General features: G+C 42.6%; 1 protein-coding gene and 1 long non-coding RNA gene across 4 annotated transcripts in view; one reads left to right on the forward strand and one right to left on the reverse strand.

Moving 5' to 3' along the window:
- Positions 1 to 4,212: 4,212 nt before the first annotated feature.
- DNAJC28 (DnaJ heat shock protein family (Hsp40) member C28) lies at positions 4,213 to 8,983 on the reverse strand. 2 transcript variants are annotated; one of them, XM_073804462.1, is made up of 2 exons: positions 8,903 to 8,983; positions 4,213 to 7,198 (listed from the first exon to the last, which is right to left on the reverse strand). In XM_073804462.1, the coding sequence occupies exon 2, from the start codon at positions 7,165 to 7,167 to the stop codon at positions 6,007 to 6,009; it is 1,161 nt and encodes a 386-aa protein (XP_073660563.1). In that variant the 5' UTR covers positions 7,168 to 7,198; positions 8,903 to 8,983; the 3' UTR covers positions 4,213 to 6,006. The 2 variants fall into 2 exon arrangements, with proteins under 2 accessions (XP_073660563.1, XP_004328710.1); XM_004328662.4 differs by having other exon boundaries at positions 8,697 to 8,942.
- Positions 8,967 to 18,717, forward strand: part of LOC109547896 (uncharacterized) — a 43,615-nt gene continuing 33,864 nt past the window's right edge. For both annotated transcript variants that reach the window (XR_012331598.1, XR_012331597.1), the window contains exons 1-2: positions 8,967 to 9,205; positions 14,223 to 14,285. This is a non-coding gene — a long non-coding RNA (uncharacterized lncRNA). The remainder of the gene's footprint in view (positions 9,206 to 14,222; positions 14,286 to 18,717) is intronic.

The following is an 18,717-nucleotide window of genomic DNA, read 5'->3' on the forward strand; positions in this document are numbered from 1 at the left end:
GTGGGACCCAGAGGCATGCACACGTGCTCTGCCTTCCTCTGCCAGCTCCCTGTGTCCAGAAGGCCATGGAATCATGACTTCTTAGGATGCTTTTTCTTAGGGTTGGAGAAAAGAAAGAGAAGAGAGGGCAGGTAGGTTCCCTAGACCTCAGTTTCCCCACAGGCTGTGGGCAACAGGATGTGTAACAGGAAACAATGGGAATTGACATCACAACTACTGCTTGATCACCTGCTGAGTTTTAAAGTAAAAAGTCTGTATATGTAATTAAAGACCACTCTCTCTCAGTCATTTTCACAAAATGTGCATTTGTTTTTATCTAGTTTTTCTCCACATTATGGATTCTTGTTTAGGTAAGGCCACTGCTCAGTTTGGTAAGAGTAGCTATCTGTTGTAAGAAAGACACAGTAACAAAGGCCTGGGAATACTAGCAAAGTTTCGTGGGGTTTTGGCAGAAATTGTTAAGTAATAATCAATTTTTGCTGCAGCCATAAAAGCATCTAAAATAAAATTCTTAAAACATTGGCAGTCATTTCTCTGCTTAACACAATTTAAAATAATTCTCGGTGTGTGTGTGTGTGTGTGTGTGTGTGTGTGATGAATTGGGAGATTGGGATTGACATATATACACTAATATGTATAAAGTGGATAACTAATAAGAACCTGCTGTATAAAAAAATCAAGAAAATTTAAAACTTCAAAAAAAAATTAAAACATAAAATAAAATAGTTCTCATTTCCTATGCTTCTGAAGATATTTCTTGCCTATAGAAAAGTAGCAAGCAACCTACCAAAAGCAGAACCCCTCTGCGTTGTCCTTTACTGTTTTCTCTTCTTAATAAAAGCTTTCATATGCCATAAAATTCACTCCTTTAAAAGGCACAGTTCCATGGTTCTTGGGACTTCCCTGGCCCAGCGGTTAAGACTCCCCCTTCCACTGCAGGAGGCGCGCGTCTGATCCCCGGTCAGGGAACTAAGGTCCACCGTGCCGTGTGACATGGCCAAAAAAATAAAAATAATAAAAAAAATAAAAGGCACAATTCCATGGTTCTCACTATGTTCACAGAGTTGTACAACCACTACCACAGTCAATTTCAGAACATTTTCATCACCCCCCAAAAGAAAACCTGTCACCATTAGCAGTCACTCATTTCCTTACAGCCCTAGGCAAGCACTGGTCTACTTTCTGTCTCTACAGACTGGCCTACTCGGGACTTTTCATACAAATGGAATCATACAATTTGTGGTCTTTCTTGACTGCCTTCTACATTTTCATTTAAAGCCTGCAGCTAGCTGAAGATGAGACAGAGAAATTTCAGTCAATGCAGGAAACTGACTGAAACTGGCAAGATTTGCTTTGAAATCGATACTTCCCCAAGAGAAGAACTATGGAACATTTTTTTCCAACAAATCTTAAAAATAATAAAAACTTCTGTTTATCATTATATTAGCACAACAGGGTACATAATTTAATACTTAGGGTGGAGTGCTCATCGCGTTTCATTAACCACACAGGATTCTTCACGTACAATAGATCATTGAATCCTCATAAGAAGCATTCCTGTTTACACCTGAGAAACCTGTAGGTCCGTGAGGTTTGGTCACGGATCATACACCTACAAAGTGGCAGAGCTGAAAGTTTAATGAGTCCACGTGCCCCAGGCCCTACAATCTAGTGTATAGTGCCTGTTTATCCCCAAACCATGAAATTCCCATGATCTCATCCGTATCGGTCACATTTCTTAGTTGCAAATGGCAGTCCTGCCTCTAGCTGGATTAAGCAGAAAAGGGATTTACTAAAGGACACTGGAAGTTTGGGGAGGGTGGAGAAAGTGGCTCAAGGTTGTTACCAGGAACAATGCCTAAAACCACACTGAAGAACTGGGCTGGTGAAAAAAACACAGGAATGGCTGTGGCCACCATGCACTAGACGCCAGGAACTTGAGTGCCACTGCCACCAACATTGACGCCACTTCTGGGCCAGCAGTTCCACCTGGCAGCCACTGCCTTCCTGTACCAGCCAAGTGGAACTTTCACAGAGAACCAACGCATTTCCTCCCATGCCTCATTCTGAACACATGTCTCCCAAGGACAAGTCTTGTTGGCAGTCTAGGTCAGGCACCCATTTCTGAGCATATTTAAGTGAACTAGGATTTTCTCTCTTGCTAAGACCAACTTCAAAGGTCTGACTTCCTGTGCTAAGAACCACATCCTCCCCAGATGAATGACAGATGCCGTCATCAATATGGGTGGACTATTTGGAAGATGATGGGCAACCAAAAGTACAACAATTGTCTACTATCCATTTAAGCAAAGCTCACTGGGAATCTTGGGGCTCAGCTGGGCCAATCATGGCATAAACTGTGGTTGAATGGAGGAGCTGAGAGGATGAGGCCATGGAACCAGGTTCCCCTGCAGGATAAAACCACAGAGAGCACAGAGGCCCAGCTATAAATGCCAAAGCCAAGTTGCCACTGGACCATATGCTCCTCAATACAAGGTCCTCTTGGTGCACCAGGAAAGACCTCCCACCCCCTACACACATAACTGTGAGTAGGTCTCTTGTAACAATCTTAATCTTACTGGAGTGTATTCAGATGTTATCTGTCGTGTCGAAACCTTCAGGTAGGATCTGCCACTTAGTGGGGATGGGGGGACATCAATCACCTAGGAAAGATGTGGGTCTTTGAACAGGAAGCCAGACCTTTGAAATCAGTCTTGGCGGTAAAGGAAGTCCCTTAAGACAGCAGTCACCAACCTTTCTGGCACCAGGGACCGGTTTTGTGGAAGACAAGTTTTCCATGGACTGGGGCGGAGGGGGTGGGGAGGGGAGGGGATGGTTCAGGGCTCAGGCGGTAATGTGAGTGATGGGGAGCGGTGGGGGCGGTGGGAGCGATGGGGAGCGGCAGATGAAGCTTCCCTCGCTCGACCGGTGCTCACCTCCTGCTGTGCAGCCCGGTTCCTAACAGACCTCGGACCGCTACTGGTCCGCAGTCTGGGGTTTGGGGACCCCTGCCTTAAGACCTTACTTTCCTAGCCTAGATGTGGGGGAGGAGAGGCATGCTGAGGGCACTTGAGGGCCCTGACAAAAGTGGAAGAGGGGTGTGCTCTTTCCCTCCCCAGCAGGCTGGGGACTGGGCTCCGAGGCAAACTGGAGAGGGTCACAAGCTGTATCATCCCATCCTAGGGACTGTCTTCCTTTCTTTTCTGTCATCCCTGAGCCTTGAGGAAAGCTGTGTTTGGATGTTCCAGTCTGGTCTCAGCCAGGCAAGAGGTATTATAACAACACCTCTGGGTCTGCCCTTAGGCCAGAGAAGGAGAGGAAGCCTCCTACCCCTGCCCAGCCCCCGCCCCTGGAGCTAGGTCGCAGTGGTAGCAGGAATACCAAGCAAAGTGAGTATCTGAGGGCTACATTTGGGGGTGAGGCATCCTTTTGCTGCACCCCACCCCAGTTACTGATTTCTGAGAATCCAGATGGTGGAATGGTGGATTGCCTTGCAGGACTTCAGTAACCATATGTTGAATGAACAGAACTTTGTCGAAAAGGAAAATCAGTACTTCTAGGAACAGGCAAATCAGCATGAGTTGTGCCTGAGAGGTACTGGAAATGTCCCAGAAGGTGGCTGAGGCCCAGGGATGGGGACTCAGGCAGTTGGTAGCAGGGAACTATGGCCCCAGCCATAGAGACAACGTTACAGGGGACACCCATCTCTAGGAGGGGTACCCCCCAAACCAAGGCTATATCCTGGGAGCACGATGAAGAAAATGAATAATAATGTAGTAGTTCTATCAAGGAACTTAAAACTATAGTCCTGAGGGACCAGACTACTGACGGAGGCCAAACCTCAGGCACACAGAACAAGAACACAACTCAGAGATAAAAGCCTGTGATCTGTGATCTGAGGATCTATCCTCAAGCTGCTGGGTCACCAACATCCATGAGATGTTACGGAAAAACCGGAACACACTTTTTGGCTAACACAATACATCAAAACAGAGGTAAGTGTCAGATTCCTATTCCACAAACTCCAATGAACCAGCCCAAATCTTTTTTTCTGGCCTGGAACGTAGTTATTTAAATAAGTGAATCTGTTTTTACATAGGCAAATTTGCCTTCTTAACAAGAATAGTCAAAAAAAAAAAAAAAAAGAATAGTCCATGTCTCAGTCAGTTTTAACATTATCCATAAAAAAGACAAAAAAGATTAACTTAGATGGCCAGGCAAAAATATGATTTTTATTACTATTAGTTGTTTATAGAACAATCATTAAAATTAACTTTAATCATTAAAATTAACTTTATTAATTAACCTTATTAACTTTATTAATATAGACAACATTTACAAACATAAAGTGTGCTGTGCTGAAATTAGGAATTACTGGAGTTTCCTGATAACTTTGACTTCTCATTATCTAATAGCAAAAATGGTTTCATTCATATATGGTGCTGCAATGTAATTAGGTATCTAATTCTAATATTTAAGAAGATTCACAGAATCATAGCCTTCTAAAATGTTTTGGAACTATAGCTTTTATTATAAACTCTTATTTCACACTGTTCACAATTGTATTTAGAATAATATATCATTGCAGAAGCTAATGATAACTCATTCAATAAAGTAATGACATATGCCAATTAATGCCCCATCACGTAAGCAGAAAGGTCTGAAATTTCCTTTTGAAGATGTAATTTTATTTAACTATCACACACTTTACAAAATAACTTGTTCTTCCAAAATCAGAGGGGCAAGTGACATGCTTCTGAGGCACTTCCATAGTACAGAGCTCCGAATTAAATAAGGAAACAGACCTGCTCCTTTTGACCACTCTCCATTATCCTCTAGTTGCCCGATTCTGTGAATAGGCAGTTACACAAACCTAAAGAAGTCAGGTCTTTCTGAAAGTGGTTGAGACACAATCTCATGGATGTCAATCTCCTGTCATTTGCCAAAGGTGCAAGTGGGTACCGTATCTTTGTTTATTAAAGGGTTCCTAAGACAGGAAATTGGATCCCTAAGACAGTAAACTGAGATTTTCATATCACTGAAAAAGCCTCTGGGGAGTTTGATACATAACAAAGAAAGGCTTCAGGTAGGTTTATGTAAACCTAACACTTCAACTCTGATTAGAGATGAAGCCAAAGGTGAAATCTTGTTTCCATTGAGCCCAAGGATTTTTTTTTTCCCCCACCTCTGAAAGGTCAGAAAATACTTTCAAACTCTTTAAAAGTGGACATTGGAGTCTATTTCTAGAATAGCTAAATCAGCTAGCTTGGCAGATGGATCTGCGCTGCTAATGGCTCATGAAGTTAGGCAGGAAAAAGTACAACCAAGATATTTAGTGGTTTCTTTATTCAGTACGCAGAGAGAAGGGCTTTATAAAAAAGAAGAGTGTCATAACTCCACTAGGCTAATTTTCTGATCTTAACATTTCCAATCATATAGAGAATGTCCCAAAAGTCTTAGAAAACTTTGTGCTTTAATAACCTCAGGTGTATAAATGCAGCGAACTTGTGAAAAACATACATTATTTGGAGGTTTAGTTGCCTACATTCCATACTTTTCATTTTGTGACCTTTCATGATACATTCTTAGTTGTTGTTGAAGTACCTATGTTTGAAGATGGCAAACAATAAATGTTTTTAAATTAGAGTTTAAAACTGCACTAAGACTTTGGAATACCCTTTATGATTCCCAGCCTGAGTCCCTATCCTAACTCCTTTCACCTGATGACCGACATTTACGAACTGAAATGTATTAAATTGTTTCCTTAAAAGTAAGTTCTCCTCTTGTTTTGCCATATCCTCAGAGCAAAGCTGGTTGAATATTTCTCTGACTTAGTTTCTTACAGCTCTCTCATCTACACATCACTGGAGACGTGACTTGTTTTGTGAAAAGTACAGAGGCACACAGTTCTCAGACTCTTGTGTTACAGAAAGAAATCTCAGCCTCTACGTGTGATGTCAGTACTACTGAAAATGATTGGGGGCAGTTCTGTGAGCAACGAGATGGTCATGTTTTAATAAATTGCCACACATTCATCCAGTTAAAGAAACCTGTCTTGACTCCAGGTGTTTTCTCTCCTTCTCCCTGATCAAAGTTATTTGGGTTTTTATCTGTGACTTCTTGTGTTTTTATAAGCGTCTCATATATTTCCTGGGCTCTGGCAATTTCTTTCTGTGCATCAAAATGGACTTTTTGCCTGGTCAGAAGGGGAACAATTAAATTAAAGTCATTAATTCGCTTGTTTAGTTTTTTGATGTTTTCTTGAAACTGCTCACAAACTTGGTTCCACTGTTTCTGTTCAGTTGGTGTCATTGGATTCCCAAGTTTTTTCCTTGACACTAAAATTGCCTCTCTGAGTTGATCAATAGTATCCTTTATTTCCTTTTGCATTAGGATCCATTCTGGTTGGTATCCATTATCTATCAATATTCTGTTCAGGTTGTGAGTCATGGGATCAATATATGAACAGCCAGAAAATTTTTTTAGAGGTTTTCCTTTCCCACTGAGATTGTCAAAGTCTCCTTTTGCCATTGATTCCTGAATGAGATCCTCCACCAAACGTTCTATTGCTTGAGTTATCTTTTGTTCCTTACTGTGTCTTACGTCTTTAACAGTTATACTATTGGTGAAATACTGGCTTTGCAGTTTCTGCTTTTGGTATTCCATCACTTGCTCAGTTGCACGGTCTGCTCTAAATTGCCTATACTGCTTCTCTCGTTGACTTGGAGTCCCAAAACCAATACCCTCAAAACTTAAATAATGCCGGTGTTGGGGTGTGTTATATTTGAATTTTTTTTCTTCTTCTTCTGTTTCTTCAACTTTACTCTGCCTGGCATTTGTTTGTTCTATCACGTGGGAAAGCACCTTCCTATAAGCTTCTTCGATCCTTATAAATGTTGCAGAATCAGCAGTATTAGAGCCACCATCTGGATGGTATTGCTTGGCAAGCTTATGAAAAGATTCCCTGACGTCATCTGCAGAGCATCCTTCATCCAGATTCAGCAGCCTATAATATTCTCTCATATTCTTTTTGGATTTATGAGTTGACATCATTTTAGTTCTAATGACACCAAGATATGGACCCATTTTCATTCGATTAGGAATCACTGAAGCATTTATCAGATGAGATCTTAAGATTTGAGCCATCATCACATACACTGTGTTCATTATTGTACCCAGAGTTCTTCCTAGCAATGATCTATAAAACGACAACAAATATAGGGTGAAGACAGTTGTATTATCAGCTAAATTCATATTTTCAGCAATAAGGGTTAAATTACAGTACAACAAGGGGTAGTTCTTTCTAATGTTGCTGCCAAAATTCTTGTAGCTATATTCCATTTATGTTAGCAGAGAAATGGAAGTTGATGATGCTTTGCATTAACATATTATGATATAATCTGGATTCTACTCCTCACTAACTAACCACAGAATTTTAGAGCTGGCAAGTTCTGAGAGATCATCTAGTCCAATCTTCTCATTTTGTGAGAAAATGTAGGCCCAGAAGGTTAAGCAACATAACCAAGTCCCACAGCAAGTTGTAAGCAAAATGGTTAGGGTTAGGGCACAATAAGCCCCTTGCTTAATTGTCTGTATCCCCAGCAGATTATAAATTTCATTGGCACCACCATTTCTTTAGTTAGTGAGTGTATCATTGTCTTTATCGTCCCAAGGAGTCCTGTCATGAGAAGACATACGTGAAACAATCAGAGAACATGACAAAGTATGTACCTAGTCTGACACTAAATTGAATAGAATCAAGTGTCCAAAAGACTTTAAGCTCTACAGCTTGTTAGGAAGGAGCTATCTGCTGCATGCCGGAAAACCAAGATGAAAGGTGAGGCCTCCCAATATGTTCGCTATTATTTTAAAAATGCACGGTATAGGGCTTCCCTGGTGGTGCAGTGGTTAAGAATCCGCCTGCCAATGCAGGGGACACGGGTTCAAGCCCTGGTCCAGGAAGATCCCACATGCTGTGGAGCAACTAAGCCCGTGAGCCACAACTACTGAGCCCATGTGCCACAACTACTGAAGCCTGCGCACCTAGAGCCCGTGCTCTGCAACAAGAAGCCACCGCAATGAGAAGCCCGTGCACTGCAACCAAGAGTAGCCCCCACTCGCCACAACTAGAGAAAGCCTGCAGGCAGCAACGAACACCCAACACAGCCAAAAATAAATAAATTTATTAAAAAAAAAAAAAAAAACACGGTAGGGCTTCCCTGGCGGCGCAGTAGTTGGGAGTCCTCCTGCCGATGCAGGGGACACGGGTTCGTGCCCCGGTCCGGGAGGATCCCACATGCCGCGGAGCGGCTGCGCCCGTGAGCCACAGCCGCTGGGCCTGCGCGTCCGGAGCCTGTGCTCCGCAACGGGAGAGGCCACAGCGGTGAGAGGCCCACGTACCGCAAAAAAAAAAAAACCAAAACAAACAAACAAAAAGCACGGTATAGTAGAGAAGAAAGTCTTGTACACAGATAATGGCAGTGAAATGCTGGAAGTGGTTTAACTGAAAACAGTATTTTTATGTATAAACGCTAAAACTGAGCTCCTGGGGACTCCAATTTTCCGGACAATTGGGGTCTGGGAGTTTCAGAGTTGATTGGGATAGTAGTGATTGTGCGAACTGTGGCCGTCGCGGGGGAGTGGTCAGTCCCAACCCGGGACACGCCCCGCCCCGCCCCGCCCCGCCCCCTACTCACCTCAGATGCTGGGAAGGGTCTCAACGGCTCCCGCCCCCATGCTACGCCTGTGCGCATGCGTGGGCGATGGGCCCTTCACTCCTCAGGCTTCCCCGCCGTGGCCGGGGGCAAGTGTCTCCGCTGGACTAGACCACCTGCGTTTTACACTGAGGGAACCCTCGGGGTGCGGAGGGCAGTATTATACCTAAGAGGAACAGATGTCCTACCTTATCAGGGAACCCCAGAATCTCTTTTAAAACGAACTCTTCCCAAGAGGACACGAGCAGGACATTTCAAGATGATACGCCCCTCCCCAGACAATCTGCTCCGCCTCCGCCCCCACCTCGAGTGGGAGGTGGATCGATCGACGGGGATTCTGGGAGCTGTAGTTTGCCGGGAAGTGCGGCGCGCGCAGAACTCTGCCGCGCGCCTGCGCCTGCGTCTGCCAAGAGGAAGGCGCGGGTAGAGCCGGGCTCCGAGAAGGTCGCCGTGCAGGTGGTGGAGACATATAGGAGTTACCGTAGGCGAATGTAGGTTGGGATCCTTCGAGTCCTAGTGGGTCGGAGGGCAGTGGCCCTCGGTAAATTGTTTTTTGAGGAGGGGAAGACAAGTCCGTTTCCCCGAACAGGACCTGAACAGCCTCTTCGGGTCTGCAGCCGGGGACACCAGCTCAGAGACGAGGAAACTACCCAGCCCAGAAAGATCTAGCTCACCCGGGTTAGAAACCTAGTCTTTCATTAGTTCAAGAACGTAGTGAGCAGCTCACTCTGCCTGGCGTTGGTAGGGGGTAAGCACAGTCGAAGACAATTAAATTAGGTGTTTCCTGGCTTTAAGTTCAGCCACTATCATGGGGATTTACTTTTCCCCCCTACTGTACGAGGAGATAATTGTAAAAAAAGGAAGAAGAAAGAAAGCGGCAGAAACTTGGGGAGTCAGACCTGAGTTGAAAATCCTGTTGCTTACACTTGCCTTTTTTCTGTGTCTGTTTATCTGTAAAATGAAGGTACCAACTAATGGTAAACTGTATTTAGCAGTTACTTTTGGCCAAGCACTGTGCTAAATGCTCTATGTATAGTCTTTTCAAATCCTTACAACAGACCTGTGAGGTAATTGCTATTGTTTTCCCCATTTTACTGATGATGAAATAATAATTGCATCGAACTCACTGAGTTTTTGTGAGAATTACACAATGTACGTATGCCACTTTGCACAATGCCTGGCACATTAAATATATTTGTTATGATTGTGTCTCCTAAAAGAAGCCAGAAATAGGTACTAGCCTAGAAAGGCTTCTGAGTTATAGACAGTGTAATAATTTGTTACCTTCTATGTAGGTGTGCAGAAAATGGTTAAATTCTTATTCGGAAGTATTTCCTTATAAGCAAACAATGAGCGTAGAAGAACTCCTGTGCGAAAGAAAATGTTTCTACAAGTTTTAACTCTTCTAGCCAACATTTTAAACAAAGCTATAAAAGGGTAAAAACGCAGAAACACAGTTTTGGAAACACCCGTACTTATATAGCACTTTGCATTTTACAATGCACTCATCACAAATGCCATTTTGATGTTCGCATTTTATAAGTAACTATACTTTAACCGCGAGCAGTTAAGTGACTTGGTTAAGTGACTAGACTCTGTAAGTTACTGGGACTCTAAGTCCATTTTCTGTTTTCAGAATGTCAATTCTATAGTGTGATTCTGTACATGTAGAAGGTGAATTGGAGTCAGCTGAGTTATCAGTAAAGCACGCTTTCAGCTGCTGACTGACTTGGGGGATTATTTTTCTTATTTATATGAAATGGTGGAGGTAGGCAGTTTCTGGTATTGGTTCAGCTACCAAGAGTTGCTTTACCATTTTCTCTGTTTCTCCATGTATGTATTTCTTTCTGAATTATTTAAAAGTAATTGCATATATTATGTTCCTTTACCCAAAGTACTTCAGTATTTTAAAGTAATTGCATATATTATGTTCCTTTACCCCAAAGTACATCAGTATTTAAAAATAATTACATGTTCTACGTCCCTTCACCCTAAAGTACTTAAGTATTTGTTTCCTCAAAACAGGGGCGTTCTCTTACATCATCCTAGCACTGTTATCAAATTCAGCAGATTTAACATAGATACAATATTATTATTTATTTTTTTTGGCCATGCCACATGGCTTGTGGGATCTGGGATCTTAGTTTCCCTCACCAGGGATGGAACCAGTGCCCCCTGCAGTGGAAGCGCAGAACCCTAACAACTGGACTGCCAGGGAATCCGCAACCCATGGACTTTTTTTTTTTTTTTTTAAACCGGTACGCGGGCCACTCACTGTTGCGGCCTCTCCCGTTGCGGAGCACAGGCTCCGGACGCGCAGGCTCAGCACCCATGGCTCACGGGCCCAGCCGCTCCGCGGAATGTGGGATCTTCCCGGACTGGGGCACGAGCCCGTGTCCCCTGCATTGGCAGGCGGACTCTCAACCACTGCGCCACCGGAGAAGCCCCCCCTTCCCCATGGACTTTTAAGTCAGCAGGTCTTCCTCAGTTTAGTTATGGGAAGAAAGAGTCCACCATTTGAAAATATAGTTCTCATTAAAACAGGAAAAAGAAACAAGTAAAAGAATTAAAATATAGTTCTTTTCTTTTCTTTTTTTTTTTTTGGCTGTGTTGGGTCTTTGTTGCTGCCTGTGGGCTTTCTCTAGTTGCGGCAAGTGGGCTTCTCATTGCAGTGGCTTCTCTTGTGGAGCACAGGCTCTAGGCATGCAGGCTTCAGTAGTTGTGGCTATGTGGGATCTTCCCGGACCAGGGCTCAAACCCGTGTCTCCTACATTGGCAGGCAGATTCTTAACCACTGCGCCACTAGTGAAGTCCTAGTTCTTTTCCTTGTAGAAGGTGCCTGCATACTCTGCAGTCAACAGTCCTAAAGATTATAAGAAGTGATCAGAGGATCACATTTAGAGTCAGAACCAAACACGTAGGTTGACTAGCATTTTTTTTGTTTTAATTTTGGCTGTGCCGCTTGTTGGCAGTTCCCTCGGCCAGGGATTGAACCCAGGCCACGGTGAAAGCGCCGAATTCTAACCACTAAACCACCAGGGAATTCCTGGTTGACTAGCGTTTTTAATGTGATCATGCTACCTCGCTTATTTGAACTCCATAGACTATTTTTTTAAAGATTTATTTATTATTTATTTTATTTATTTTTGGCTGCATCAGATCCTAGTTGTGGCATGCGCGATCTTCACTGAGGCATGTGGGATCTTTTGTTGTGGCGCGCACACTCTTCATTGTAGTGCGTGGGCTTCTCTCTAGTGGTGGCGTGCAGCTTTTCTCTCTCTAGTTGTGGTGCGCAGGTTCCAGGGTACGTGAGCTCTGTAGTCTGCAGCACACGGGCTCTAGTTGAGGCACATGAGCTCAGTAGTTGTGGCGCGGGCTTAGTTGCTCCGCAGCATGTGGGATCTTAGTTTCCTAACCAGGAATTGAACCAGAATCCTTACATTGTAAGGCAGATTCTTTACCACTGGACTACCAGGGAAGTACTTCCACAGACTTTTAAAAACCTGTTCATTTTCTATATAAAATTGTTAACCACTTTAAGGTTATGTCATGATTCAAATCAACATGCTTGAACCTCAGTCTATTATTTTCCACAAAGTCTAATTATTACCTCCAGTCTGTCAGCCGGGTTGTAGTATAATCTTACACATAAGGGCTGGTTTTAAATTAAAGTGTGTTGGCTTAGATGTGTGTGACATTTCCTAGTCTGGAACATCTTTTTCATAATTCCGTGCTCTCAGAATAGAGTTGAGCATTTTGAAACAAATTTCCCCATAAACAAGGGAGGGTAGAGAATTGGCATGAATTTAGTTAGCACACCAAAACTTAATCATTAATTCTGTTTCTGAGTGGGTGGGAAATAGATGTGTGATATTTTTTAAAAGTTACCAGAAAACAAATTTTCTTACCTTATAGTTATATTAAATACTTCACTGAGCTACTGCAAGAAGCATGGCACTACAAAAGTAACCTCTTTTCTCTTTGTACTCTCAGATGTAGTTTCACACTTTGACTAAAGCAAGTGAGGGCTCGAGACTTCCCTGGTGGTCCAGTGGTTAAGTCTCCGAGATCCCAATGCAGGGCGCCCAGGTTCGATCCCTGGTCAGGGAACTAGATCCCACATGCATGCTGCAACTAAGAAGTCTTCATGCTGTAACTAAAGATCCCGCATGCCGCAACGGAGATGCCACAACTAAGACCTGCTGCAGCCAAAATAAATAAATATTAAAAAAAGAAAATTAAGCAAGTGAGGACTCTGTTTTAATCCATCTGTTTCTTCTTTTCCCCTTTCTTTCATTTGCTGGTTCTGTAGTAACTGCAAAGAAGTTGATTTATTTCCAATAACTGTGGTGCCGTAGTAACCAAAATCATACTCCCCTGAAGATTGATTTATCGTTCCATTTGCATCCTAAAATCACATATTTTTCAGTGATGTTTGCGAATCTTATCTTCTGAAGCTACAATTCCCAGAAGCACTATGAAATATGCTTCTCAATTCATTCACTATGAAATATGCTTCTCAATTCATTCACTATGAAATATGATTCTCAATTCATCTGAATTCATTTTTTTGTTTATTTTATTGTAATAGAGTTGAGGTACAGTATTATGTTAGTTTGAGTGTATTAATTCATTTTTTACTCTATTTGATCAAGGAAGAGTTGGCTGTAGGCAGTGTCAGCTTTAAAAGAAAGACAACGAGGGAATTCCCTGGTGGCCTAATGGTTAGGTTTCAGTGCTTTCACTGCGGAGGCCTGGGTTTTATCTCTGGTCCAGCATGCTGCACGGTGTGGCCAAAATTTTTTTTAAAAAGGCAGTAGATTAACTTAATTAGCATAACAAAGACCTAAAGGCTAGGGGTGTTGGGAAAAGGTACCCAGGAAAAGAGGAGATTCACACTCATTTAGATATTTTTCCGTTTTCCCTCTTCGCAGGTGGGTTACCCAGTTATTGAACCATTCTAAGGTGGTCAGTAAGGGCCACACACAGGATTTGTGGACATTTGCTAATGGAAAACTGCCTTTCCCAACCCAGGATGCCAGTTTCCATATTTGGCATCGAATTAACATGTTGATTTATTGTCATTTGAGCCTGAATTATCTGCATTTGACTGGTGCTGATCTCTAGTGCCTTCTGTTCCTTGGAACTATGAATAATGTATATACCTCACTCTACTTGCAGGCTACTAATAGGGAAACAAATGCATATCAGCTGCCTGAGAATCAAGATTTGAATTGATTCCAACCCATATTATATTTACCCAACCTGTTTATCAAAATCACCGCTTTACAGCACAACACTATGTTTTTCTCATCCTTCAAAATTTGTTTCCAGCTTTATTGAGGTATAATTGACAAAAATTGTATACATGTAAGGTGCACAACTTGATAATTTCGTATATGTATAATTGTGAAATAATCATCACAACCATGCTAATTAACAAACTAACATATCATCACCTCACATAGTTACCGTTTTCTTTTTCTTTTCTTTCTTTCCTTTTTTGAGATTCCCAACTGCAGGGTGGAAAGCCTTCATCAATCCTTGGGAAACCTGGGACTTCATTTATAGGTAAAAAATTTTTATCTGAAGTTAAGATCCATTACGTTCTTTTTCTCTTATGCATTGGGTTTGTTCAACAATTAAAGTCCTGTGTGATCCGAATTCCCCTGGTATCTACTACCATGTACATTCATTATCTTTGGCTTTAAACATTTTGGCTCTGATATGTCTGGATGTGAATCTTTTTGAGTTTATCCTGCTTGGAGTTCATGGAGCTTCTTGGATGGTAAATGAATGTTTTTCCATAAAATTTGGGATGTTCTCAGCCATTATTTCTTCAATTGTTTTTCTCATCCCTTTCTCTCCTTCTGACACCCCCATTATGCATTTGATGGTGTATTTAATGGTGTCAGATTTCTCTGAGGCTCTGTTTATTTTTCTTCATTCGTTTTTCTCCCTGTTCCTCAGGTTGGATAATCTCTATTTGATCTATCTTCAAGTTCACCATTTCTTCTGCCAGCTCAAATCTACTACTGAGAGGACTTCCCTGGTGGTCCATTGGTAAAGAATCCGCTTTCCAATGCTGGGGACTCGGGTTCGATCCCTGGTTGGAGAACTAAGATCCCACATGCTGCAGGGCAACTACCGAGCCCATGCGCTCTAGAGCCCACATGCTGCAACTACTGAGCTCTCACGCTCTGGAGCCTGTGCACACAACTAGAGAGAAGCCCGTGAACCACAACAAAGAGCCTGTGTGCTGCAACAAAAGATCCCGCATGCCACAACTAAGACCCAACATGGCCTAATAAATAAAATTAATTAATTAATTAGTTAAAAATATAAAAATAAAAACTTAAAAAAAAACCCAAATCTACTGAGTCCCTCTAGTGAAGTTTTCATTTCAAATGTTATATTTTTTAACTTCAGAATTTCTATTTGAATCTTTTAAAATAATTTCTATCTCTTTATTAATATTCTATATTTGATGAGACATTTTCATGATACCGTCTTTTAATTCTTTTTTTAAATATTTATTTATTTATTTAGGCTGTGCCAGGTCTTAAGTTGCGGCACGTGGGATTTTTGTTTTGGCATGTGGGATCTTTAGTTGCGGCATATGAACTTACCCACTGGACCACCAGGGAAGTCCCCCGTCTTTTAATTCTTTGTACATATTTATAATGGCTGCTTTGAAGTCTTTGCAAAGTGCACCATTCAGGCCCCTTCAAAGGCAGTTTTTATTACCTACTTTTTTTCCTGTATATGGGTCACACTTTCCTGTTTTTTGCATGTTTTGTAATTTTTTGTTGAAAATTGGACATTTTATGTAATATATTGTAGCAACTTTGGATACTGATTTCCCCCCTCTAAAGGTGGTTGTCATTTGCTTTGTTGTCTGTTTGTCTAGTGAATTGGCTGAACTAATTCTGCCAAGTCTATTTCTCCACAATGTGTAGCCTCTGATGTTCTTGCTCAGATATTCCCCTCTTGCTTTTCTGTTTTTTTTGTTTTGTTTTTTTGTTTTGTTTTTTTGCGGTACGCGGGCCTCTCACTGTTGTGGCCTCTCCCGTTGCGGAGCACAGGCTCCGGACGCGCAGGCTTAGCGGCCATGGCTTACGGGCCCAGCCGCTCCGCGGCATGTGGGATCTTCCCGGACCAGGGCACGAACCCGCGTCCCCTGCATCGGCAGGCGGACTCCCAACCACCGTGCCACCAGGGAAGCCCTTGCTTTTCTGTTTTAACATGGCTATTTAGGGGTTGCCTCTGCGTGGGAATAAGACACTTATTGGGCAAAGGTTGTGCTTAAGCCCTCCTAGCCAGTTAGATTTTTGCTCTTTACCGTTGTATGTGTGTGTGTCTATCATGGTTCAGGGAATTTATGTTTTTGCCTTATGTTCAGCCAGGGAATCATAACTTGGAGGTTTCCTCTCTGATCGTTCCTGAAAGGGCACAGCCTTGGACATGCACACAGTTTTCAGACTGCCAGGGATGAGTATGGTATTTTTAGGCCTGGCTTCCTGGAAGTTGCTTCTGGGTCAGAGTAGCTTGTTGGTGAACCAACGTTAGTAAGAGATTGTGTTTAAGCCTCTTGTGCCCGTGAGGCTTCTGCCCTGTATGGGCAGTTCTGTGTGTAGCTTGGGGAACACTTTCAAGTTTGCTCATGTCCTGTTCTGATTGCTCCTGAGTAGGTGCAACCTACTGTGTGCTCATGATTTTCCCAAACTCAGAGTTAACTAGATTCCAGGAGGCCGCTTCTTGCCCGTCTCTTTCCCTGATTAACTCCTTGCTTTGCCATTGTGTCCTGACGGATCTATTCAAGTGAAGCAGAGTGTTAAGTACATGTGCCCTGGATCCATACTGCCTTTGCTCAAATCTTGGATATGCCTAGCACTCGATGAATGTTCTTGGGCAAGTGACTTAACTCCTCTGTGCCTCAGTTTCCTCATTTATAAAAAGGGAGTGATGGTGGTATCCACCTGGTAATATTGCTGTATGGATTCAAAGAGCTAATGTTGTAAAGGATGTGGTGAGCACTGTGTCAGAGTTTGTTTTGAATTCAGTGTTTCAATAGTCAGAATCAGGAACTTGGAGGCTCTTTCCTTCTTTTGGGCTAATCTGAATTCGAGCAGAGTAGTGTTTGATGGCTCTCTTCAGATTTGAACTGGGAGGGCCTAGAGCAGAGTTCTCACCCTATAGTGTTCAAAAGAGTGACTTGAGGAGCTTCTTAATAATTCCAGATGCTGCCTCTAGAGATTCTAACTCTGTGGTGCTGCAGAGAGCCAGAATCTGTATCTTTAATGCATTTTCAGATGATACTGATGCAGGGGTTCCATTGACCACATCTGAGGCAAACTGAGTAGACCCTGAGATCTGCAGTGCAGAGGACAGCCCCTACAATAAAGAACTATCCGGCCCAAAATGTCAATTATGCTGAGGATCGGGGATTCTGCTGTGGACCATTTTTTCTCTCTTTTCTCTTTTTCCTGTATTTCCCCCTAGATCTATTATGATGTGCTAGAGTTGGTAATCAAGGAATAGAAGAATGTTGGAACTAGAGGGGACCTTCGAAATCATGTAGTCTTACTCATCTGAGAGAGAAATATGACATGCCCAAGGCCATACAGTTAGTGGCAGAGTCTACTGCGCGATGTTTTCCTATGACCCTCCCCATCCAGAGGACAAACATGCTGAAGTGCTGCAGAAGGAAAAGAAATGCTAGAGTATTTGCATGTCGGCTTGGCACATAGCTTTCTAAATTAACAATCTCAACTCTAGGAGAAATTGTTTCAAAATGTAGTTAGTAGTACCAGACTGTTGTTAAGTCATTCATTAGATTTTCTTTTCTAATTTATTTGTTTTATTTATTTATTTTTGGTTCCATTGGGTCTTTGTTGCTGTGCACGGGCTTTCTCTAGTCGCTGCGAGCGGGGGCTACTCTTCATTGCCGTGCGTGGGCTTCTCATTGCGGTGGTTTCTCTTCTTGCGGAGCATGGGCTCGAGGCACGCGAGCTTCAGTAGTTGTGGCACGCAGGCTCAGTAGCTGTGGAGCACAGGCTCTAGAGCGCAGGCTCAGTAGTTGTGGCGCATGGGCTTAGTTGCTCCGCAGCATGTGGGGTCTTCCTGGACCAGAGCTCGAACCCGTGTCCCCTGCATTGGCAGGCAGATTCTTAACCACTGTGCCGCCGGGGAAGCCCCATTTATTAGATATTTAAACATATTCTTTGTGTCCAAATCATCAGCTGACAAAAGTGTTAAGAATAAGAAATAATTTCTCAGCAAGCCTTTATTGCTGCCTCCTACAGCTCTGGAGCAGGTTTGGGTACTTCTCTTCATATTATAAGATGTCAATGAAAAATGGACATTTTGCCGAAGATTAGAGGACACGGAGGGGAGGGTTCCATTCAAAGCCACCAAGCAAAACTTCCTAAAAGTTGCCTGTAGGCATCCTGTTCTCCTGCCTTACACCTCTCATCTCCTTCCTTCTCCCTGCCTTGCCTCTGAAATGCACTCCAAGTTTCAAAACTTCATGTAGAAAATAGAATCACTGAAGTTTGCCATCCACCCAGCCTCTCAAGGACCGTTTATTATCCTCAACTGGGTGCCTTGTAAAGGTGGGAGATGGGATGATGGTGTCTGTCTCATTTCCAATGCTGACTGGTTTCTCAAAGGATTCAAACCACAAAACATTTCTCTCCTCTTCTCTAGGTATAGGAGTAAAATTCTGCTAGTAAGAAAAATCAGATTTTTTTATCCAAACCATTAACGTGACAAAAATACATAAAACAAAGTAACAATGACAGAATGTTCTTAATCAATAAATTCTCCATTTAAAAGGCCGTGATCAGCATAAAAACAATTCACACAAACTTTAGGATCTTGATTACATCTGAAAATTTCAGGAAGAGGGTCCAAGAGTTTCATTTGAACCACTAATTATAAGAGCAAAAAAAGGCGGGGGGAATCAAATAACTACAGGAGATTGAAGAAATAAATTATGAGG

The sequence above is a fragment of the Tursiops truncatus genome, chromosome 4 (assembly GCF_011762595.2).
Source record: "Tursiops truncatus isolate mTurTru1 chromosome 4, mTurTru1.mat.Y, whole genome shotgun sequence".
Taxonomy (NCBI): Eukaryota; Metazoa; Chordata; class Mammalia; order Artiodactyla; family Delphinidae; genus Tursiops; species Tursiops truncatus.

Bases quoted from the DNA above. Each gene is read 5' to 3' on its own strand.
- DNAJC28 (XM_073804462.1), bottom strand. From the start codon at position 7,167: ATGAACACAGTGTATGTGATGATGGCTCAAATCTTAAGATCTCATCTG.